The sequence below is a fragment of the Camponotus vicinus genome, unplaced genomic scaffold (genome assembly GCF_025532165.1).
Source record: "Camponotus vicinus isolate PSW18456_S1 unplaced genomic scaffold, iyCamVici1.0 SCAF_1, whole genome shotgun sequence".
Lineage (NCBI taxonomy): Eukaryota > Metazoa > Arthropoda > Insecta > Hymenoptera > Formicidae > Camponotus > Camponotus vicinus.
In genome coordinates, this window is record NW_028141945.1 from 533,946 (window position 1) to 558,470 (window position 24,525).

The following is a 24,525-nucleotide window of genomic DNA, read 5'->3' on the forward strand; positions in this document are numbered from 1 at the left end:
ATTTGGAGATACCGAGATCTTGAGAGCACGCGTCCTTACCTGTCTACCTCTGAACTCGATCTGAAAGTTCTTGGCGCTTTCTTGAGTCACTCTGCCGCCAAAATCGAGCTGATACACTTGACTGGATTCGTTCCACATGGGCGCCTTATTGTGCATCACCAATTGTGCGTCGCGTCTTATCGCTTCTGGCTTGGAGATTCCCGCTCCTCTTTGCTTGAGCTGTAGATGTAACGCCTACATCTCGATATCGTTTTTCTGCGCTCTTTTTCCGATTTAATATACTATGTTCATAGAAACATACTCTTCTTCAGAAGTTGAGAATATTTGCAATATACAAACCTTTTGACGTAACTGAGCTTTTTGGAATGTTTCTAAATCTCGATAACTCGTCGTCGACGAGGAATCGTCCTGGAGAAGACCTTCCTCGTCCGAGCTTTCCCCACGACTCTTTCGCATCCTTCTGCTCAACAATGGACTCGACAAAAGCCTTCTACGGATCGGGGAAGCCGATGCTGGTCTCTTGCCCTTCTTAGACGGTGCTGGGCTACTTGGCGAACTCCTTGGCAATCTATATTTGTCATTGAGTGTTACAAATGAATTGATTGATGATTCGTGAATGTGATACGATAATTACCTCGAGGATGGCCGAGGAGAAGGAGGTGGTAAGGAATGACTGTCGTCGAAATCTCGAAGTCTCGCAGCAAGACCGTCGAGCGACGAGACGAACGATCCACTCGCGCTCGATTCTCTAAAGTACAATTAGTTTTTTTATTATTTGAATTGCATGCGAAAATGGCAATTTTCTCTAATCATTATATGATACAAATTTTTCGAATTGATTGTACTTACTTGACAGGTGACGCGACGGCTTGCGGTCGGCTCGGTTTCTCTTCAATATGAGTCTCTTGAATAACGTGTCCGTTGCTCTCTTCGCGTTTGTCGACGATCTCTCGCGTCGCATCCTTCGGCGGTTCCGATTCGTCGCATTTGACCGCGTTGTCCTCGACGACCTCGGAATTTACTCCCCCCGTCGTCTCCTCGACATGTTCCGGCAATTGCGGCGGGGAGGCTATTTGCTCGTTGCTCGGAAAGATATCACTAGAATCCAGACTCTTGGACTTGCCGCAATTGCGTAATCTAGGTGGCTTCGAGCTCGGCTGGCTCGCGTCGAGTTGCGGCTGAGGCTTGTTCCTTTTTCGCCGTTTCGTCTTTCGCGACACCAATACCAGTCTCTTGTTCGGCGCGTCTCTTCGCAGCATTCGCAATGCCACGTCGCACGGCACTAGTTGAGCATCCACTAGGTCCAGATAACCGACGCTGCAACTTCTGACTATCGAGTCGTTGGAACACATCGGACCGATACTGATCACCGTCGAGGTTCTGTGAACGCCCCGCGATATTCCCATATCGGCGCAACCAATATCGTCGTCGCTAAATTGCATCAGATCCTCATCGAGCTTAACACCCGGCGTTCCGGCGTTCGTCTTACCGTAACACACGTGACACTTGGGATCCTTCTGCTTCGCGAAACACTGCGAGCACGATGACCCGAAACACTGTTCGATGTTCTCCGGGAACTGATAGGAACATGCGGGCGATACTATCCCGTGTACGCCGTTTTTATTAACAAGTAGACCCGCGGCTTGTCCGACCTGAGAAGAGCTGTTGTTATTCGACGACGTCGCATTGAAACTCGCCTCGGTATTTTGATTATTCTTACTATGTACAAAATTGTGAGCGTTTTGCGACATCGCGGATTGATGGACGTCGTGTGGCGGAACGTTGCTCGCGCACGCCATGTTATTTAGACCGTTCAGGTATACGGCCGAGGTGCAATCGACGTTCTCGAGGCCGTTTGTAACCGAGCTCTGCGAGATCGAGTATCGACTGCTCGATGCTTCCGCGGCCTGGCCGTTTTGCATAGGAATGATGTTCGTTGGACAAGGACACGGCTTGTCGTCCGATGCGATCTGATTGAGCTTGTTGTTCTCGAGTTCCTTCTTGGTCGCGACGCCGGCCTGCTGAACATCCGCGAGAACGTTCTTCATCCTCTGAATGCTGTTGGCGTAATCGGTGCCCGTGTTCGACGTCGCTATCAACGTCTGCGTGGGCGCGACTGCGTTTTTCGGCGACTGTAGAGCCGGCACGTCGCAGCATCGCGGCGGATTATGTCTCGGTGGCGTACGATACGTGTTGGTGGGGGCATTTCTAATGTTCTCGTACAGATTTCCCATGTCCTGCAGATCTACATAGGGCACGTACTCGCTTTCATAGCTCTCGATTTTCCCCAGCGATGTTGGCAACGTCTCCGTCGCTAGGAACTGATTCGATATCTGCGACTTGGGTCGATTCGGATGATTCAGACGGGCGTTGCGAGGTGTCATCGGCGCGATCGGCGGCGGTTGCGCTTCCGGAGTCGCTCGCGAGCTCGATTCCTGGTACGATTCCTCTTCGTCCTCGGAGAATAGATTCGGATTGAACGTCGGATCTGGACCTATCGTGACAATTGCATCGTGATTAAATTTTAAAAAAGAAACTGATCAAAGTCACGCAACTAGATGGAATTACCTGCAGGTAGATCGTCTCGAAGCTCCGTCATCACGAGCGTCATCTGTCTGGGCTGCAAGTGCAGCAACGATGTTCGATAAGTCACTTGACCTAGGTTCGCGGGAATCGAGTCCGCCAAGCCGTGAAACTTGAATTTCGTGCCCCAAATGTTTGACGTCACTTCGACCAGTCTCGCGTGCTACGAACAGAGATACGCTTATAACGTTCTTACGCTGTTTTTTATATCACTTAATACGAACAGAAGAAATATTGTACCTCCGGCAAAGTATCCACGTATGCGAGATCATTCGACTTCTCCTCTCGTTCCGTCGCTTCATCGCTCGGTCTCTCGTCCCTTTTTTTTCTGTTCTTCTTCCGGTATCGGGGCGATCCGCATAAATCCGCGGTGTCCTTCTCGGTATCCGACCCGTCACTATACGATGGACACTGTGACATGTCGTCGAATACTTGCAGAGTCTCCTGGCTCTGGGGATCAAATATCACAAACTCGGGCCGGATCTTGCTGGTCCGTCTACCTTTGAGGAGTGGCACGAGACCGCCTAGATATTCCAGATAGAGCGTGTAACATGGCACGGGCTCGACCGCGTGTCTGAGCATGGTGCAATGTAACCGACTACCTCCGGGTGGTGGCCTTGACACGAAGCGTCGCAGTTCCTTCGGTTCCGGCACTAGACATCTGAAACAAGCGTACGATAGATGCGATGTTTATACAGGGTGTTCGGAAATTCAACTGACAAATTTTCAGAGATTGTCGGGGGCACCATAAGAATCATTTTTTGCAAATGAACCTAGGGTCGGAAACGTGTCATTACATCGCTACGGCATACGGAGTGTTCGAAAGAGTCGGGATCTCGAAATATCACAAAAAATAGAGGTTTTACAAAAAATTGTTTCAAACAAAAGTTGTAGGGTGTAAAAAGGTCTATTTACTCCATACTTATCTCCATAAACAGCAATCATGTCAGCATACTCGTTCCAAGAGTATCGCTCCATGTCGCATTTGGTCAGAAAGAAATAATATCAGAAATCAGAAATAAAATACTTTATTTTCTAGATGACGATTTCAATCGGATACGTGCTTTAACAACAGTGCACAACAGTACTGTTTGGAGTACAAACTCAAGTCTACAAAAAAATGAAGGTTTTTATTTGCTCGAATGTCTGTAATAAAAAATGGCCCAAAATATCATACGCATCGGTCAGTTATAAAAGTAGATCCACCATCATTTACCACTTCTACCTTCATTCGCGGATAATAATACGATAGCTACAGTCGTCGACTTATCAGGAAAAACTTTATAACTTCAATAACTTCGAAACGGCTTACTTAAAGTTGGTAAAATTAGTGCTTTGAAAAGGTCTCGAGAAGGGCTACAAGAATATGCAATAAAAAGTGGAGGGTTCCATTTCAAAAATTCAAGGTGGCCTTGTCGTGACCTTGGCGACGCCATCCAAGGTCAAACACATGGCGCCAGTAAATAGACCTTTTTACACCCTACAATTTTTGTTTGAAACAATTTTTTGTAAAACTTCTATTTTTTGTGATATTTCGAGGTCCCGACTCTTTCGAACACTCTGTATGCCGTAGCGATGTAATGACACGTTTCCGACCCCAGGTTCATTTGCAAAAAATGATTCTTATGGTGCCCCCGACAATCTCTGAAAATTTGTCGATTGAATTTCCGAACACCCTGTATGTGTACTGTTTCTTCTTCATCGGTGGAATAGTTGGTCTTTGATAGCCAAAGAATTTCGCGAAAGCTCTTTCTTTACCGTATCGTGTTAGCGAACAGGGCGGCTACTGAAGCTCTCAATCGTGGTGGTAATGGGAGTTGTTGAACATTGGATTCCCTCGTGAGAGCCGCTCTCACCGCTAGCCTCGACAACAATTGTAGCGAGCCCACTCTCCTGCAAGAAACAATACAATTTGATTGTCATGCCATGCATCGTTACTCCGGTAACTCTCGAAGCGTCACTTGTATTAAGAATCTACATTCGCGAGAACGTCGAAATGAGAGATCACCTGGAGACCCAAGCGGCGTGGACGCGCGCTCCGGTGGCTACGAAGAGTCGCCTATCGTTGTGTCCCCAGGTCAATGCCGATACAGGGCACTGAAGCGCGCGTGAAGTTGTGAGGAAAATCGTAAAGATAAATTATTTAGTTGCACAGCGTCGACTTTAGATAGATAAATAGAGCGAGAGAGAGGGAAAGAGAGAGAAAGATGAGCATTCTTTCAAACATACTTGCGTGTACGGAATCTCAGTCGTGTAGACAAGAGTACCGTTGACCGAGTAGAACTTGAGCAGATTCGTGTACTCTTGCGGACTTCCCGAGTGAACGTGTTCGGACTCCTTCGTGCCCGCGATAGCGAGCAGCTTCCTGGAGTTGCTCCACTCGGCGTGCAAAGGCGGCTTCAGATTGCTGCGTATCGTGATGGGCGACACGTCGTCGAACGATCGTAACATGACGATGTTGCCATCGGCAAGGCAAACGGCTAGGACGTAATTCCGGTCATCTGCGCTTGCACATACATCACGACAAACGTGTGCGTCAATTTGTCTCGACCGGTGACTTTTTTCGGGCTCGAGAATTGGCGAGTCTCGAAAAGCCCCTAAAAGCCGCGATTGATACCTTTCTGACTTCGATCACACGTCTCGTCCTCCTCCATAGTGAACTTCTTGGCGCTCCACGCCATCGACGTGACACCGGCAGCCAGTTGTACCTCCGACACCATAGCCCCGTGAACGTCCATCACGATTAATTGGCCCGCCGTCGTCCCGAAGTAGACCTTTTTGTTGCAAATGACAGAAAAAAACATGAATAATGTCGTCTCATTTTTTTTATCGGTTTCCTATCTACAGACGGAGATATTCTCATCGGTGACAAAGAGAAAGCTTTTAACTCGCTGCTGGATCGCTGTCAAAAATGATTGAGCGTAACTTTGCGACACAATGCCAAGAGTGCTTCTATCGGGGAACAATATATCATATTTCGCGCATGTTGCGCTCGTGTTACTGTGTCCTAATCTTCGATGAAAACGCCCGAATATTATGGACATTGATTGCTTTTCTTTCACCAATTACAACGTTCTTGATATGTTAGAAAATCACGCGCGTAAGAAATGTAAGATTACAATTTTTTTTCAAACCTGCTGATCGTCCGGAGTCCAAATGCCGCAGGTTATCGTCGCCTTGTCGTTGAGCATTGACGACCAATACCTTTGACCAGCGACACTCCCGACTAATACGAAACCATCCTGCAATAAAACATTGCATTCTCCACAGCTGATACTTCGTAAAAACGTGCGCGGCGCGTTTACGAGAGATCGTAAATAAATACATAAACCTCTGAAATCTTAAAGAAAGCGCGTCTCGACGCATTGAACGCGCTTTGAACTGAATGACGATATTCTACATCGATAAAATAAATAACCATCGATTTATCGGAGTCTTATTTAACGAAAATAGAACTTTATTCTCTCTTCGTTAAACAGACGTACATTTATTTAAAAAAATATATATATAAAAATTACATTTATTTAATGCAATAATATTTGTTTACAGAATATATTATGATATTATTATTCATGAGAAAAAAAATCATGATTATCGCGTTTCGTAAACTCAACAAAATATTATATTTAAATTTACAGATTGTCATTTACTCTGTAACATATAAGAGCCATGCGACCATCGTGGGACCAAGAAAAATGCGTAACAGGTGTGCTTCTGTCGTTGATTAATTCTATACTCCATCGTCCGTCGTATTTGATCCAAACGAAGATTACACCCGAACTGTCGCACGAGGCTAGTTTTTGATAGGGTTCGTTCCATTTAACGAGTATCACCTGCAATCAGATAGAAGAGATTCGTAAGCTGAAGAAGAGTAAGAATTATTAAAACTTGAGAAACCTCTCAACGATATTATTTCTTCAATTTTCTGTCCATTTTTCATAGTATCCCGCAAAGATAATATTACGTGTTTAACGCTACCACCTTTAATTTAATATATTGCCGTAAATTGATCTCCAATATTTCATTTGAAGCTCTGTTATTAATTTTGTGGCCTCTAATCAGCAAACTTAAGCTTAATTGGTATCAACATTCTCGACGAAAATTTTTCATTCTTAATCAAGAGCCTTCCATCGCTTACTTCTTACAAAAATGAGATAATTAACATGATTGATAATTGATATTAAAACATTATTTTATCGCTGCTTTATCGCTTTATTGCTTCTGATTACGAGAATTATTTCGGGCGTGCGTGGCTTCTTCGATAAGCCCCAAAGGCTCAAAAAAATCAATTTTCAAAAAAGTAATCTGTTTGAAGAGATTAAATCAATCTTTCAAGAAAGGTAATCGTGATCTTCGTTTTTAAAGGTTTTTCGTGCTATCGGCGGTTGAAACGAGTCTTGCATAAGTCGAAGTCGAGACGCACGCGGAGATATCCACAAAGTGTCATTGCTCCATCGTCGATCGATTGTCTCCTATTGCGGTGACAAGCGAGCGCGCCTATATATTTTTATCTTGCTGATACGGCAAATAGAAGTTTATCGGAAAATTAATTTCTGGAATGAAAATGTTAGATAATTCTCGTTGGTGACTATTTATATCTTCGCGAATTATAATTAATTAAGTATAACAAGGATATAAAACTGAAATTTGGAACGATTCTTGAACTGTTCAAATTTATCACGGATATCTTATAATTTGTAATAATCGTTACATTTTGGATATTAATTTATCGTGTTTCACAAATTTGTTATTTTCGATCAATTTTACGTTGTCCTCCAAAAAATTACAAAATAATAAGGCATAAACTCTGTACCGTTTTTTTTTCAACTCGAGTGCAATCGTTATCTTTTCCAAGATTTTTCAAATGCATGATACATTAATGTTTCTATCCGCGAAGCTTTGATACAGTAACTCGTATTCTTTAAAAAACAGAAAGTCGAACCAAGTCATGAGGATAAGCTGTGAAAAATGAGAAAGTGGATGCCGTGCGTGACGTGCATGGCGACAAGATGTACAAGCATGTGTGAATCTGCACATATATTTATACGCGTACGTATATAATATGTGCGGAAAAGAGAAAGTTATCGATGCTTTCCTACAACAATTTTCCATGTGTTATTGTACAAATTATTCTATGATTTATTAAATGCAAGTTACTACAAATTTGTCTTTCTCCTTGACAAAATTGATGATTTTTCAAATATAAAAGAGTCGCGTTATGCAAACGTAATAATGGAAGCCACTCTTTTCTCGGAGATTAACAAAGAATATATATTTGCAGACTTTTACGACGTCATTATATTTGATCGAGGATTTTATTTAAATCAGCTCGAAATGGCATATTATCCGCTAATGGAAAAATCTTATTAGCGATATAAGAAAGTTGAAGAAAATTTTCTCCCTTCTTTTAAGCGCGACTCCATCACGCGAAATATCGCCAATGAACGAAATTGCGTTACGAGAAGCTGGTCTCGCTTCATGGGAATAAACGGGATTTTCCGTGTGCTCTATAGGTGCAATAAAATCTGTCTGAGGGTCGCAGGTTGTAAATTGCGAAGACATGATCGTGTGAGAAAGTCGCTGATAGTGCTGATCGATAGGAGCCTTGTATGAGCTTTGGATTTTCTCGCAAAATCGTGCCAAATCTGCGATTGTGGGATGCATCCGGAGAACATGTTAAAATAAAAAATCGCAAACTTTATATTCTTAATATATATAATCTTCTTTCTTTTATATATGTGTTAAATTGTGCATGCGAAATGTGTTTACTTCTACTTGCTGATTTTTAATGTTGCAAGTTTTAATATAGATTGAAAAACAAGATATATTGATAGTAACCCGTGTATTCCTGGTGGGTTAGATTCGTATATAAGTGCGCGATCGTGCAGCTACAAATTGACGCAACGGTCTATTTTGAGCGACGGAGATGTCTGCTCTCATAATCGCATTCTACGATGGAATACACGTGGTATTATCAAGTCTACGCGGCGCGCATGACACCCCCGCACTTTCATTACGTACACACCACATTGAGCTGTGCTCATAAAGTTATATTTTCCATACACATTTTTCGCTTAATCGTTGAATAATGCTCCCTGCTTAACCTGTCATATTCCTTTTGTCTTCGTTCCCGTACAATATTCATTGTACGAGACAGAAAGGAAAAGGGAGAGAGAGAAGGATAACGCATCGGCGCGCCTGATAATCCGGTGTAATTGTATTTTCAAACGTAAAGGGAGCCGAATGAGACTGTAACAACGCGGTTGTCGTTATCCTTTTTTTTCCCTCCCGTCCGTTAAGGTTCGTTGAGAGTTCTACGACCTGTAACGTATTGCCGCTTCGTATTTTGCCTTTTCCGTTTCGATGCGATCGTACAACTCCGGGAATGAAAAAGTCGCGCGAGCGGAAAGATGTAATTGAAATTACTCGAAAGAAACGATGTATTTTTTTCTCGCAATATCCTCCTCTCTCGTTTCTTTCGCGTAATTTTGTCTCTTAATCTTTATTCCGAGGGGAGGGGACAAGCACGAGAAAAATGCCAAGTCTCGCGTTATAATGACGTCAAGTTTCGTCTTCTATATCTCGCTACCGTGCATTATTCATTTAGATCCCTCACCAATTTATACTGCAGGAATGCATATTGATAAAGGATGAAGAACGGGGAGAAGAGTTTCTTCTCCCCCCCCCCTCGCTCTATCTATCTATCTCTCTTTCTCTTTCGAAAATATACTGCAATTTTCCTCGCCAAGCTGCTACTTTCTGTTCCGAAAGCAGGGGCAGATCGTCACGTAATCCTTTGACTGCTAATGCATTGCGGTAAAGACTGCAGCAAGTGCCAGAGCCTCGGCTAGCTCGTTTGGTAAATCAATGATGCTCCTTTTCACACTCGTTCTTTTTCAGTGTCAAGGTAACTCTACGCGCGTTTGCGTATCCCGCGAGAATTATTTCTCTCCCCCCCTCCCTCTCTCTCTTTCTCTATCTTGTCTCGTCATATTCTTTTGGCTCAATTTCTCACCCCATGATTTATGACGAATCCCACCATAAACTAAAATTTACTCTTCTCACGCTCAGAGATTCCTGCATTATTTATATATCGCATGTACGGAACATTTTATATCGAGAAAAATGAGATGAAAGGTCTATAAATAGAATATTTTTCGATTTTCACGCGCGAAGTCTTTGATTGCTAGATTTTAAACGAAAGAACGTCTGAAATATCGATAATATCGTCAGTTCATATAAAATAAATTTAATAAATAGAATATAAATTTTCTCCTTCTTTTAGAGATTATTTCTCTCTTTTTAGAAGTTATCTCTCTTCCTCGGAATAGTGCTCGAATGTTTATTGAGATGTCATAATTGCGGAAATCTGATAAACATATTAATTCTGCGCGTATGCGCTTCCGAAATTACAGATATATTGTATCTTAATTTATTGCATCAATTCGGGTGCACGTTTTACTCCCGTTGACGCTACCTCACGTGCTCTTCCGCCATCGAAATGCCACCAGTTCGCGATCAAAGTGTATTGAGTCCGCGAGATGAATAATTTATACGTATAATACAATATCGTCCGTTTAATATTCCATAGACTTGGTCCTCCAGCACGATACGCTCATTTTAACGGCTCTACTCTGAATGTTAGAGCGCAGTACTTGGTACACTTATCCCCGAGAGATTAGCGAGCACGCAGTTAGCGGGGGTCCCGACATTACGTTTTCGCATTACGGTTCTACTCATCTCTTGGAATCTCTCCGGCTTTACTTATACACGAGAAGAACTCCAAGAGAGGACTAATGATGTTAGCACGTGAAAAAGAAATGTCTCGGCCAACATCAAAGTTTCATTTCTTTCACGGTAACGAGATGTGTTACCTCCGCAAGATGGATCTCTTTTTGATTTGGCTAATAATACTCAAAACCAGCACAGACACATGTGCAAAGAAGGTCTAGTTGGAAGGTCTGGCTGAAAGCCGGACGAAAAGAGTACGTGAATATTTCATCGGATGGCCATGGGAAAAGTTTTCAATACGCATAAAGCTTTCCTCCCCCTATCTTTAGCTTTCATCACCGCAATTATTATTGTGGATAATTTTTTAAATATTCATAATCTGCAAGGGTCTTTCAGAAAAAGGAAGAGAAAAACGTTTCGACGGAAACCAGTTGATCGTGCAATTGTATGTGCGCGGAAATTGTCAGTGCTCGAATAAGTGACAGCTACTGTATAAGGAACGCAAATATAATCGCGCTATCGATTCGAGGTCCGAACGCGGCTGGTACGGCCTAGAACAGAAATAACTGAAAATACAGCCCTATCGCCGCACAAGTCGCCAATGGCAATCCAGAGAGGAGGGGAGAGAAAGAAAAAGAGAAAGAGAGAGAGAGAGAGAAGAAGAGACTTTGTGTCCCAAATTGCGTCAAGCCGAATTGCTTTCTTTCCATTTCAGAATATCACGTATAACACGGAGGATAATTTTTATCACAGCAGGGGGGAGGACTCGCTATTTATTCTACGATATATATTCCTCCCCCAATATATAATCCCATTCTTTATTTTTAGACAATGTCGATGTATAGAGTATTTATGTATAAAAGAAGAAAGTAACGTTCCTATAAAAGAGAAGCGTCCCTAGAGAAGTTATAGCCGCGGAAACGGAGAGTTGAGAACCGCGGCCTTAAAACAGCACTGCAGATCGATACCATGGCGGCTACTACCCTTAAACTCTGAAATGTGGACCGAAGTGTGTTGTGGACGCAAAATTCCAAGCTTTCGTCGACATTCGTCGTCGTAATTACGTATAAATGGGAGAAAAAAAAGACAGAAAGGCAAAAAGAGAGCGAAGATGTAATGGAAACTAGCTGAAAGGCTTTTTATGTACGCGGGTCGCTCGAAGGGCGAATCGTCGAAAAGTCCCTTTCCGTCGAAATCTCGCTTGAAATCGTCATCGAGCATATCTGTTAACTTTCGACGAATGTTAAGAACCAGCTTCGACATTCTAGATTTACATTGCGCGAAATGTCGCGCACAGTCGATTTATCTATCTAGCGCAAGTGCATAATTCACGTGTATAAATTATAAATCGACGCGACATAACGAAATACGTACGAGTCTCCGAGTTCTAACTTTGCCCCGACCTGCTTTTCTCGCCTGTCAGGACCGTTTCCTTCGTATATGCACTTTGAGTAAGGCGATCGCCTCTCGTGCCTGCGTGTCAGTCCTGCGTTGACTTATTGACTGAGGTCCGTTAAACGAGGCGAAAGGTCCGTGGGGTCCGGGAAAGTTAACAGATGAACATAAGGGGGACATGTGAACCGATAACACACTCGCACACACATAGACAGACACACGCGTCGTGTACACGCGTGCCGCTATCGTGTCCGGAGCAGGCGCCGATAGGCTGGGGTGCTGATCTCGATTTAATTAACGCTGGTTTAAATACCGTCGAACAATTTACTAGCAGCTTCGAATACCTCATAGTTGAGTAAAGTATTTTGCAATGCGAAATAGTAGAATACAATCTAATAGAATACGGTATCTACCGGATAATTGATAGAAATGATGAGGAATTTGGAGAGTTGATTCCACTTGATTAAAATGTCTTTCATATTTTTCGCCGACTAGCAGCATCATTACTCAAAGCGTTTCAGCGCCGAAAGGAATGTCTTCTCGAGAATGAACACCTCCTCCAGTGAACGACAAGCAAGGGGCAGATTCCTCGCGCGAACGCGTCAATGTCTCATTCGTCACGTCACTTAGAGTGCGTTGCAACGCTTATGTACAATCCACGATACCTACCCTCGCTCCTCACGTCCCGCTACCCCACGGAACCAACCCCTCAAGTAGAAGTGGCTCGTATCTATAAAAGATAGGGGCGAGAGTAAAGGGCGCACCGTGATCGTAAGCGCCATGCGTTCGCACCCGTGAATACGCGTAGTGCGTTGCATCAGAGGGAATCTGTGTATCTCAGTGAGAAAAAAATTCAAATTCAGAAAAGGAGCAGAATTTTTCGAATCGCGAAATGGAAAGGAAATGGCTCGATTTATCTCGCTATGTGTAGTCTACCATTTATCCTTATGTAATGATCTTCGTATCTAAGCGCCATATATATTGTTCGTGGATTTACGGTAGACAGATGCCATTACTCGTTCTATTGTAATGCGAGTCTCCTTCCAGCGCGGAAAAGAGACGGCGAAGATCCGGGATATGTTGCGCGAACTTGGCGAAGAGAAGACGGTTCGTTTCCAGAGGAAACGAAACGCTATATACGTAATAACGCGCGGACATAAGGAAGGAAGGAAGGAAGGCAGGAAGGAGGGTTCAACCCCCGAGATTTTAAGCCGGTGATATTAATATTGGAGAAGCCGGCGACGGAATAGCTCGAAGTGTATATATGTGGTAGGCGTTGTAGTTTGTGAAATCGTACGACGTAGATAGGTAGGTAAGTCTATGAGCACCTGCAGGCAGTTTGTTAAAAGCGCACGCCATACGGCTTAATATCGATTAAGGGCCACAAAGGACTCCTGCTTCGCTCTGGCCGTTTACTATCGATACCGAGATTACACCAAGTTTCGGCCACGACGGAGCCGCCGCCGACGCGTATACAACGATGTATGTATAACGCAATACGCGTTGCGAAACTATAAATTGCTTTGTTCGAAATATTGGCAAACTTTGCAATTATTATCTGCAATGTTGTAGTCTTTACAGAAATTTGAATCATAGTGTTTATACGATAAATCAATCGAGAATGTAAATCGTTTATGAAATGTAAACAATATTATCAATGAGCATTAAATAGAAAAAGGTGGAGAGAAAGAGAAATTTATTATTCAATTTATTCAATTTATATGAAAATATCAAGGTATTAATATTGTCACACACGATAAAGTAATTTAGAGATAGATGGATCGCACTAATTAAGATAAAAACAAAAAAAATCGAATTTGTTTAAATATAAATGAAGATGGGGGGCATATTGTGCGTATTTGATGTTTTTACTACAGCTCGATCTACAAATGGAATTTTTTAATATTACCGAGTAGGCAAACATAATTATGATTCAAATTTGGACTATATATTATTAATATTTTTTTTAATAACGATGAAGAAGAAAACATTCATATCATATTTTTATGTTTATTAAACACTTTTTTAACTTTCAATAATACGATCATGTGTTTGATAAAAAGTTTTGAAGTTGATTTATATATCCCTTAAAAGTTGGGTGGTTGGATCAATTTTAACGAGTATAAATGAACCAGTTTTTAACTGCGATGAATCTCTATTTCACGTATTTTCAAATAAATAGATTGCAGGGCAAATTAAATATTTTTTGAAATGAAAAGAATGCCATTCGAAATATCGGAAACTTAGAGGGTGCTCGACTTGTTAGAGAGCTGAACATAGAACGTAATAATTCTTATAAATGAATTTCAAAAACACTTTAATAGTTAATTTAATAATAAATAATAATTTAATTTTTCTCAATATAAACTTACTGTACACTTGTTTAGGAAATTAATTAGTCTATCTAAATTAGATTAACTATCTAAATTATTTAAATTTACGAAAAATTATAATTTACTCTTTTTTCTTTCAAAAATTATTTTAGATTCAATTCTCGAAACACGTCTCTTTTCCATTTGTCTATCCATTTTATACTATCCTAAGGGAGAGAAACCTCCATGTTGTTTACTTTCTTTTCCTTGTATAAAAAATTCTACTTCAGTAAAAATTACGTGTAAATAAAAAAGTATGACGCAGATTGACGTTTTAAATGAATATTGAAGTAGTTTAGGATTAAAAACGCTTGTTTTTACTCTACGTAATTAAAAAAAAAGAAAACAATTTATTCCCTGCAATTACTTGATATATAATATATATATTAATATATATAATATATTAATCTTTACGATATTTGTTTTCCTCTAATGATTTAATATATCATCGTTCTTATTTGCAATGATATGAGACTCCTATCTGCATCGTGCAACCATCCAATTTCTTTGTCGATTTAATTCACACACTTTATAACCAGTTTCCGCGACTGGTATCGAGCAGATAAAGTGTATACACATTGGCTGCTACTAAATGATAACTCTCTCATGCTTCCTTCCATGATATTGCAAAGTAGCGGTGGATAGAATATTGTTCGCGTCAAAAGACCCGATTTCGAGAATTGTAAAATCATGATATCTATCAGTTACCGAATTAATTGATCATGCATTCGATTTATAAGTTACTGTTTTGGTGTCGTAAAATTTTTTGAGCTACAGGATATATAAAAAAAATATTATTTTTTATATTAAAATTCCCTAACCGAAAAAAATCCTGAAAAAAAGACTTCAAAAACACATATTGAAATACTTAAAAAAGGAAGAAATGAAATACTGGTTTCCCTCAAACGTTCATGGGCGATTCAAGCTGACGACAAGAAGTTCAAAGAGAAAAGCGATACTCACTTCGCTACGATGCCCTCGGAGATTGTAATTTGCCCTGAGTGGAAGTTCCGCGGTTCTGGTACGACAATGCGATGTAGTAAAAGTCACCCCTACCAAGCCACGAGCGTTGCCGGTAGCCAGCCATCCTTCTTGGTAGTAATTTGTACGATAGAGCTTCCATCCTTCATCCTGGTAAATAAGAGGAGCCAACCGTGTTAGTTGTTTCTTCTCGTGGAAAATAGCGCGAAACGTCATTCACTCGCGATTTATGGCGCCTCGATGATTTTAACGCGGTAATTTTTTTAACAATTCTCTCGAGGAACGAGCATGACATGGATATTTTTAAATTTGTAACGATTGTAAATGGAATCGAAAAAAGAGCCGTCACGTAAAATATCGCGACCTACTTTATTTAATGATTGAAGTCGCCAACTCTCCAGAAAGCGACTTAAATAAGATATTTTCTGAATTTACGCGAATAAATTATCCAAGTGAGTTATCATACACAACGAAAACATTTCCTAAAACGTATTTTAACGCTGATTAATGTTATTCATTGCATGGAATTTAATACAAGTTTCATTTAATACAAGTTACATATGCGCTTTTGCACAATCAAGTATATAATAAAAGCGATAGATTGAAAATGAAAAATAATCAATTACATTAATTAATCGACAACTATCGTATTTTTCAATATTAGATAGCATAATCGTTCAGCGAAAATCGAAGATGCTTGTCAGAATGATCTATCGCTATCTATTTGTTGACACATAATATTTTCAACTCAAACATGACATTATCAAGTAACAAAGGCTTCAATGCTGAAAATAAAGGGTTTCATTTTCCGACTATACGTATGTGGGCGTAATTACAGACAATTTGAATCCTTAGCAACATCGAGATACACGTGTGCATAGAAAGAGATATCAAGTTTATCTACTGTATAATACCATAAATTTTCTTCCAATAGAGAATTTTTACGAGATTGTTGTAATATGAAAACGAGATTAAAGTTATATTAGTGTGTATTTCAGACTTCGGCTTTGGCACGGGAAACAATCGCAAATGCAGGAAATATTCGATCTGGATAATTTGCATCTGTTCCCTCCCTCTTTGGCATTCTTCCCATCGATAGACCTCTGCAATGTCGAATACAATTATTTTGAAAGAGCATTCAAATTTTATATAATAATTATAGTATAACGCGCATTTTTAACTAAAAAAAGAGAGTTTATCATTCCTTGCATAGGAAGAAATATGTAACAAAATAGCAAAAGATTAAGAAACAAAAAATATCTCTGTAATATACTTCTGAACTTTTCGCATTTATATAAGAGATTTCGAAAATAGGATCATCCTTCTTTTATCCGCGTTTGAAATTTTTTTTAAAATGTCATGTGTGCGAGATAATTATACCCTAGAAATTCATTAAAATTTCAGATTAAATTACGGCCAAAATAGCGCGACTAAAGCATACGAGTACTTTGTAGCTCCTAGTAGATAAGTTGGCGTATTCTGACAGTTCGCGTATTCACCGGGTTGCCAGTATAATTAAAATGTAATCTAACGGAGATGTTTTGCGTAGCCATAATGAGATGTAGTCCAGGAGGGATACATCTACGCTGAAACAAGAGTGGAGTAGAGTCAGTAGCGATGTGGAAGACCGAAGTAATTCGATAGCTAACTTCCGCAGACAGCTATAAAAAAATGAAAGCCGGACGTGAAAACGCTGCGAGATCAAATCTCGAGACAATAATCCTTCGTGGTTATCGTAAAAAATTTGTGTCTCGCTCGTAAATCTTCGTTAGCGTCCAAATCTTCGTTGCGCGGCCCTCGCAGAATCGCGTCCCGATTTCTATCCCTGTGTCGAGACGAAACATTTCGCAAACGTCGCGGTGTGATCGATGACCACGAGGGTGGTCTTTATTTGCAAGTCACAGTCATATAACAAATAGGGAGAGATGTGGCGAGGGAGGAGGGGTGGGAAGAGAAATCAGCGGTAACCCAATCTTCGCAAACACGTTGGGTGCAATCCGCGGAAAATAGGGGGCGAGGAGAAAAGAGGTCTCGATTGGTGGAAATCGATGTTGCGCGAAGACGGGACGCCTTGTGGAACGAACGCGGAGTGCGAGGGAGGCTGGCGAGATTTTTTTTTACCGCGGGAGAGTTTAGTGCTCGAAAAGTCTCGGTACAATTTTCCGGCGAACAATGGCACATATAGTAACGGCTCTTGATATAATGACGTTATCGATGTGCGAGCGCGATTTACAATAACTGGGAGTATAATGGAAACGTACGGAGTGGATTATCTCGATTACACGAGACCGTGATCCACGTGAAACCTGCGCCTTCTGATTTTCTGGCAGATGATTATGGATTTTTAGCGAAGTTCCTTTCCGTCTCTTGTTCCAGCGAGAAAATAATATTGTCTATCGGATAAAAAAGTTTTAGCGGCAGAATCTTTTTAGATTCACCAGGTAGCACGAGAAAGATAAATCCTCGATTATGGCGCATTATGGTTTCTTTTGATGGATCGCCATTTATTCCTGGTGACCTTTTTCACGGAGACATCGAAAATTTATATCGCGTGTAATGGCTTATGGACATTTTCGATCGAGACCTCTGATGTACATAAATTCATAAAATATTGGCATTTTTCGTTACGAACCACTACATCTTACGACTACGACCGTATAATCAGGCGAGAGAGTATAGTTAACGAAAACGGGAGAAAAAAATAATGATATATTGCCTACTGATCGCGAATTCTTTCCCCGGGGATGGCAGACTCCGAGCGACTCGATCGAATTCGCCCTCTGCTAAGTCAATTATTTTTCCAGTAATTGAGCCCCCCGTCCCCAAGTGGGTTTTCATCGCGTTTCTTCCTGCGTTCCGAGGGCCGACTTCCGTCCAAATCGTTGATCGGCAGATTGGCAGTCTCCGGCGATGAATTGAAGTAGGCGAAACGTGAAACGTGCTCGTCGATCGAGAAGCACGGTGGCTGTAATTAATTCTGATCGATTGCCTCGTCCGAGAGTTCGGTAATCAAATTAATCCCTGTTGTACATTGCACATGTACACATGAATATTGAACCGGGAAAACATGAACAGATCATTAAAAGAAACGAGAAGAGAGAGAGACAGCGCTAAAGCTTGAAGATGAAGCGTAGCTTTGTGAAAATATAATATTCATGAGAATTATTTTTAAAAGCAAAGTTGTATGTCGTATTCAACAAAAAACAATTTTTTTTTCTTTAAAATCCAAGAAAGAAAAATTGCTTCTCATAGTTTTTTTATATTAATTATAATTTCAAACTACTTTATTACAAATTTTAAAATCTTGATTCATGTACATATTGCATGAATAATAAATTAAGTAAATTGAGGAAATCTACCGAAACATTTTCCAATCGTTTATCAAATTTAAGAGTTTTTCAAAAAATGAATATAAATCTAATATTAAAACTAAGAAGTTTTAAATCAATATAATAAAATTAATATCGCAAATGTCAAAATTTTAAAAATTAAGAAAATATGTTATAAAATTAATGAATACAATGGAACGGGTTTCTAGCGGATTTCTATTCCAGTGATGGATAATTAATTATTGTCCTCTGTCTTTCTCGCAATATGACACAGACTCTTTGTTTCATTATAAAAATTCTTAATCTTTACAATAAACACGTGCGCTTTGAAAGTTAAATTCATCCGACATATTTTAATTTTGAACGAAATAAAACTTTTTTAATACATATTATATAACACGAAAAGTCAATTAAAATATTTTTCACAATTTTAAACTTCTCAGAATTATACTGTAATAAATCATCTTTGAATAATATTGAGAAAAATACGGAGAACAATTATTCTTGAGGTTTCTTTTCTATTGAATCGTGTTATCGAAAAGAGCCACGTGTAATCTCGGAATCATTTACGTAGGCGGCGAAGTAAATGGAAAATTTCCTCGATGCGAAAAAAAATTTCGCGGTTACACACCCGCTCCTCTCTCGCTCCTCTCTGCGGTACCAGTTCGTGTTTCTCGATGACCTCGACAAGTGGTACGGAACAAAGCTCGTTGCGGGAAACTTGGGCACTCGTTAGTCGGTCCGTGAAAAGATCCACTCGAGACGCCGAGCACGATCCTCGTCGCCAAGTCAGATTTTACACGACGACGAACCCTCCACTGTGAAATCTTTCACCCTCGCAACGTCTCGCCCCTCCTTCGAACCCTCCTTCGAACGATCGTGCAACGTGCACACCTCGTCCTGACGGATTCCAATCTTCGTTGGTAACTGTTTTGATGTGGTCGTTATTGACTTACGAGACTTCTCGCAAAGAGACGCCCTCGAAAATTGTAAGATTCTCGCTAGGAATTACATATCTACTTAATTACATGTGTATATACGTTAACAGTTTTATAGGTATTCAGAGTTCTGATATATTTTCTATGGCTGACTATTATGCGATGGAATCACTAAGCAGCGAATTAATTAATTACAACCGCGAGATATCACCCAGGTCTGTTTTAATTTGTTTGAAACGATACATAAAGCTGTAAAGAGAATTAACGATTGTTATCAGTCGCATTTAATTCTCGACTTTGAAGTTGGTGAGTCGCCGTTTTCTGTGAACACAGGACTTAGTATCGCTATCGTCGCACAAGATCTCTAATGTTACAAACAGATGTAGGATCAGGTTTCCTTGAATATATTACAGTATAGTATAATATATATCGTTCTAATATAATTCTACTGTAATTGTAAGCAAACGAACGTGAGCTAATTGCCCTAGCCGTTTCACGCGAGGCGGGACAAATTAATTTCGCGCGAGCTTTCGCTCGAAGGCGAAAAGTTTCATCTAATCATCGTTTACTCCCAGCAAGATATACGTCAAAATGCGACAATTTTGTATTTTTACTCGGGTCTATATATTTTACTGCAGTAGCCGGTCGCTGTTTCCGTTTATAATTTTTTCCCCTCCAAATGTTATAAATATATCGCAAAATGAAATTTCATCTGAGTTGGAATTAAAAATTGATCTCTGTCGTGAGAAATTACAAATTTTTCCGATATTTTCAAGACGATATATTACTGTAAAGGTAGAGTCTCCCCGCGATTATGTCAGCGCGTCGCGATCGACATAAAAATAACTATGGATAATCTTGCGGAATCTAAAAATTCGCTGGAGAGGTGTCGAAACGAAGATAAACCTTCTTCGCTTGTAGATCAAGTTTCTCGATCCGATACGCGATACGCAACGAATATATGCAAACTCATTCAACAACTTGCTCGTAAGGACTATTATCCGCAGCGCACGTATTGTGCAATAATGCGTCGTTAGATTGTTGCATAACATACGCTAATATACGTTAATTCGTATTATTAACGATTGCGAGTAACGGTATCATTTTACTTCGTGATTCGCGGAACGCGATGCAATAAAATATATTTTTAGCCTCTTGCACTTGCGTTCGATTTATATCTGAAATTTTTTCTTTTTGATTTCGATTTGACTTTTAAAGGGAAAGCGTAGAGAAATTTTCTGTCATATCCGCGTACCTCGATGCGATCAACGTATGATAAAAAAAAGAAAATTTTGATGTTAATAAAATCGATCGAGTGTAAAAAATAACAAGATACGCTGACGCATCTGAAATGATTGGATCAATTATCTCGAAGTAATTTACCTCCGGCGACTCGTCCGGCACTTTGCCCATCCAGCTGAGCGACAAGATATTGCAGTCGCACTTGGCGTTGTTATTCTTCTCGAAGTGCAGATGCATGGTTGCGACGCGATCGTCCTCCCCGTCGGCATCAGGTCCATCAATCTATCGAATCGGCATCGAAACCGTTTGCCGCTCCGGATTGTCCCGCGGCCGAATTCCACCACGTCGCTCTTTCCGCGAGCAGCATCCTCGAGTACGTCGTACGCGCACCCTCCTCCCCCGGCTCGCCGACTTGGATCCCGTGATCGATAATCGAATCACACAGCTCACACGTCAGCGCGCCCGCACGCGACCAGCGTGTGTCCCGCGGCCCGAATCCCTCATGGCCAACCCTCGTGATTCCGAATCCGGGAGGTAGGTGTTCTCCTCCTCGCACCGGGAAGGGGCGGAGAGCGCGTCGCGCTCGCGACGCGTCTCTCTATCTCGCGACCCGATCACCGGCCCGGGAGGGACAATCGCGGTCGCACGTATAATTTCGCTCACCACCCCTCGGAGGAGAGGAACCACCGCCGTCGAAACCACCCCTGATGGATTTCGCGCGACTCTCAGTTTATCGCTGTTCGCCAATCCCCAATCATTTGTTTCTTATCACGACCGCCATTTTGCCGCCCGAGACGCTACTCCACCTTTCGGGGTTGCCGATCCCCGTGCCGCGCTTTACGTGCGGGTGGACGTGCGTGTACCTCTCTCTCTCTTGCTCGTGTTCTCTCTTTCTCTCTTTCGCGCGTACCCTCGATGCGCGCGAGTATCCCCGACGCGAGCGTGCGTCCGACTGAAAGCTCGACCGCGCGCGCGGGCCGTCACCGCCGCCGCCGCCACCGCCGCCGTCGCGTTCTCGTTTCTTCCGTTCGTCGCGTCGCTTTCGCACGACGAGCGTATTGATTAGAGCCGGCCGTTCCGCGAGACCGTCTCGCGCTCTTCTCCGGTGCTCCGCGTTCAACTCGCCGCGAGCTTTTCCGCGATCGGCGCGACCGGAGCCGCCCCGCTTCCTGCTCACGCGGATGTTCGCGGACGATCGATTCGGTATCGTTTGGATCGTAAATTGATCCATGTATTTAATATATTACTTTTAGATATATTGGAAACTCATCCCGGCAAACATCAAGTAACATTTATATAATTGTTAGTTGTAATTTCCTACTCAATAATATAACTGTTACATGTTATGTAACTGTTACATAACTGTTATATAACTAGTTATATAACTGTTATTTAGTGTTTGCTGGGATTTTTTTTGTTTTGATACCTTGTCAAAATCTTCTCTCTCAAAACATGATCGCATCTTTCGATCTTACTTAAAACATTAATAATTCTTTTTCATGCTGATGTCGATATTTTAATGTAGCAAGTTTACGTGGAATCGCGAAAAGGATAAAGCGAGGAGGAGAAGACAAATTTTACGCCGCTTTAGATACATCGAGCTTTTCATTGACTAACAGTCGATGTTTTTCTTCCTCTCTTGCTACGAAGACGTAAATTTACGTAATAAATTATATAAATATCTTTAGAGAGAAGAGTGCGCATATCTCTCTCTTTGACGACCTCTCAAGTAGGATTTGCTTTGGAAAGATTTATTGCGCCTTTTACTTATCACAGCGACATCAGCGTCCCAGGTAGAACATGAAACTCATAATGACATCATTATGACGTCATCATGATTTTATTTATCACTTAAAAGTTATCTAAACAAAAATGATTAAAAAATGAGTTAAAGATGACAAAAAGAATTATAAATTTTTAAGTTCAATAATCGCATTATATAATTTTAAAAAGATTATGTTGCTTAAATATAATTAAAATATACATGAATAATTAAATAAACAAGTAATTGCGTAATATACTTATTTATATATATATAAATAAGTCACCAAAACATTGCCAAAAGTATATCAAATGAGATCATTATGATTTTTCTATGACTTAAAAATGACTTTTAGGTGACTTTAGATGATGTCATTATGAGTTTCATGTTCTACCTCGGGTAATATTCTTCTTATGGTAAAATATAAAAATTAATAAATGTAATATATATTAATAAATATAATATAATATTGATACGCACCTTTTTTTCCGCAAGAAACTCTTTTTCGTTTAAATTTGAAAATAAACACGTGTAAAATTGACAGATGAGTAGCCGATGAATAAACGTGAAAATAGTTGATATCGCGCTTGTCATTCATTCTCTCTTCGATTATCGACTGCCTTAGTATCGACCTATCGACTGTCCTCTCATATTGTACGCAGGCGCAACAGCTTGACATGATATTTTGTTGCTTGCTAAAAGTTGCAAATTATATATTTTAGAGATCGTACTTATATTTTGTTAATCATGGATTACAAGGATGAGCAACGCAATGAAATCGAAGCGTTGGAGTCAATTTATTGCGGGGAATTGGAAAGTATGTACTACGATAAGTTTCCTATTATATAACCTCTCTATATGCCCTATTAAATGACAGATGTAATGATAATTTAATTTTCGATATGGATCATTTATTGCAAATATTTCAAAGATGCGAATCTATCCTCTCTTACACAGTTTTGGCGACAGAACCGTTTTATACGTTTGCTATACCGATTAAAACGGAAGAATACGAGACAGAAACTGACAATGGTCTCAGTTGTCGGTTAGAATTTACATATACGTCAAAGTATCCAGATGAACCATTACTTATATCAATCACGGAGCAGGAAAATTTCGAGAATGGCGATGATGAGAAATTGAAGGCACATTTGACGGAACAAATGAGTGAGAATCTGGGCATGGTGATGGTTTTTACATTAGTTAGCGCAGCTCAAGAATGGCTTAATGTACAGTGGGACAAAATAAAAGTGAGGAGAGAAGAGACTGCTGCGAAAAAGCAGAGAGAGGAAGAGGAAGCTGAGAGGGTAAAATATTTGAGATAGAGACACATGACATGATTCATAAATAGATCAATTGTAATAATGTCTTTTGCTTTGTAGAAACGATTTGAGGGAACTCGTGTAACTGTGGAGTCTTTTTTGACCTGGAAGGAGAAATTTGATGAAGAAATGGGTTTTACAAAACGAAGAGAACTGGCAGACCGTGAGGGAAAGAAATTAACAGGGAGAGAATTGTTTATGACCGATAAAACATTGGATCAATCAGATCTTAAATTCTTGGATGACGGTAACATAGTTTGACCTTATTCCTTTGTGAAATTAAATCTATTTTTTATTTCAAAAACACTCAAATCTAATATATAATTTTTATTATATAGGTGATGCGGTAAAAGTAGATGAGAGTTTATTCCAAAATCTAGACGACTTAGATTTAGAAGATGATGATGATGATGACCCAGACTTTGATCCAAATATCTCGGATGATAGTGCCTAAATGGGTTTAATTCGGTAGTCACTAATGAACTGATATGTAGAACAAGTTATAAAAAAATTTACTAAATTATTACACACAAAAAGAAAGTAAATAAAAATATATATTTGAAAATATATTTTAAGTACTAGAATTTCTCTTGTGAGCTGGATACATTTAGTAAGAAATGGCAGTGATAAATGAACTGTGGTTGAGACAGATAACATATTTCTTCAACCAATATTTCACTAACAGATAAAATTCACATAACTGAAAATATTTAAAGAACGAAATAATTTTTATACTTATATATATATGAATTTTGTTTATAAGCTTTGTTTATTAAAGAAACGCGCATAACATCTGTTTATGTTAATATTCCCTCTTCTTCCCTCTCATATACTCATCATTCAATAGGAATACAAGATAAATATATCATT

At 40.3% G+C, this 24,525-nt stretch overlaps 2 protein-coding genes across 12 annotated transcripts in view; one reads left to right on the forward strand and one right to left on the reverse strand.

The window, feature by feature from the left end:
• Window positions 1–22,899, reverse strand: part of LOC145959258 (sphingosine-1-phosphate lyase-like) — a 34,077-nt gene extending 11,178 nt beyond the window's left edge. For 2 of the 11 annotated variants that reach the window (XR_014434958.1, XM_083077919.1), the window contains exons 1-16: window positions 22,814–22,899; window positions 20,713–22,310; window positions 16,063–16,165; window positions 15,045–15,212; window positions 6,234–6,416; window positions 5,718–5,825; window positions 5,201–5,357; window positions 4,813–5,084; window positions 4,592–4,680; window positions 4,342–4,476; window positions 2,824–3,244; window positions 2,569–2,746; window positions 850–2,494; window positions 635–748; window positions 340–568; window positions 40–219 (exon numbers count right to left, since the gene is read on the reverse strand). Coding sequence is in view for 4 of the 11 variants with exons in the window: in XM_083077919.1 (XP_082934045.1) it covers window positions 40–219; window positions 340–568; window positions 635–748; window positions 850–2,494; window positions 2,569–2,746; window positions 2,824–3,244; window positions 4,342–4,476; window positions 4,592–4,680; window positions 4,813–5,084; window positions 5,201–5,357; window positions 5,718–5,825; window positions 6,234–6,416; window positions 15,045–15,212; window positions 16,063–16,165; window positions 20,713–20,849 (4,119 nt within the window). In the remaining 7 variants the exon portion in view is untranslated. Of the gene's footprint in view, window positions 1–39; window positions 235–339; window positions 569–634; window positions 749–849; window positions 2,495–2,568; window positions 2,747–2,823; window positions 3,245–4,341; window positions 4,477–4,591; window positions 4,681–4,812; window positions 5,085–5,200; window positions 5,358–5,717; window positions 5,826–6,233; window positions 6,417–11,688; window positions 11,797–15,044; window positions 15,213–16,062; window positions 16,166–16,509; window positions 16,545–19,022; window positions 19,319–20,712; window positions 22,311–22,813 lie in introns of those variants that run through there. The other 9 variants (XR_014434957.1, XM_083077918.1, XR_014434959.1 and 6 more) reach the window with 7 other exon arrangements.
• Window positions 22,900–22,976: 77 nt separating this feature from the next.
• Window positions 22,977–24,447, forward strand: LOC145959260 (RWD domain-containing protein 1). Its single transcript, XM_083077932.1, has 4 exons — window positions 22,977–23,150; window positions 23,291–23,640; window positions 23,716–23,902; window positions 23,994–24,447. The coding sequence occupies exons 1-4, from the start codon at window positions 23,081–23,083 to the stop codon at window positions 24,107–24,109; spliced, it is 723 nt and encodes a 240-aa protein (XP_082934058.1). The 5' UTR covers window positions 22,977–23,080; the 3' UTR covers window positions 24,110–24,447.
• The last annotated feature ends 78 nt before the right edge of the window (window positions 24,448–24,525 follow it).

Coding starts and splice junctions, on each gene's coding strand:
- LOC145959260 (XM_083077932.1), top strand. CDS start 23,081: ATGGATTACAAGGATGAGCAACGCAATGAAATCGAAGCGTTGGAGTCA. Junction 23,641..23,715: donor AGGAAGAGGAAGCTGAGAGG/GTAAAATATTTG, acceptor TTTGCTTTGTAG/AAACGATTTGAGGGAACTCG. Junction 23,903..23,993: donor TCTTAAATTCTTGGATGACG/GTAACATAGTTT, acceptor TTTATTATATAG/GTGATGCGGTAAAAGTAGAT.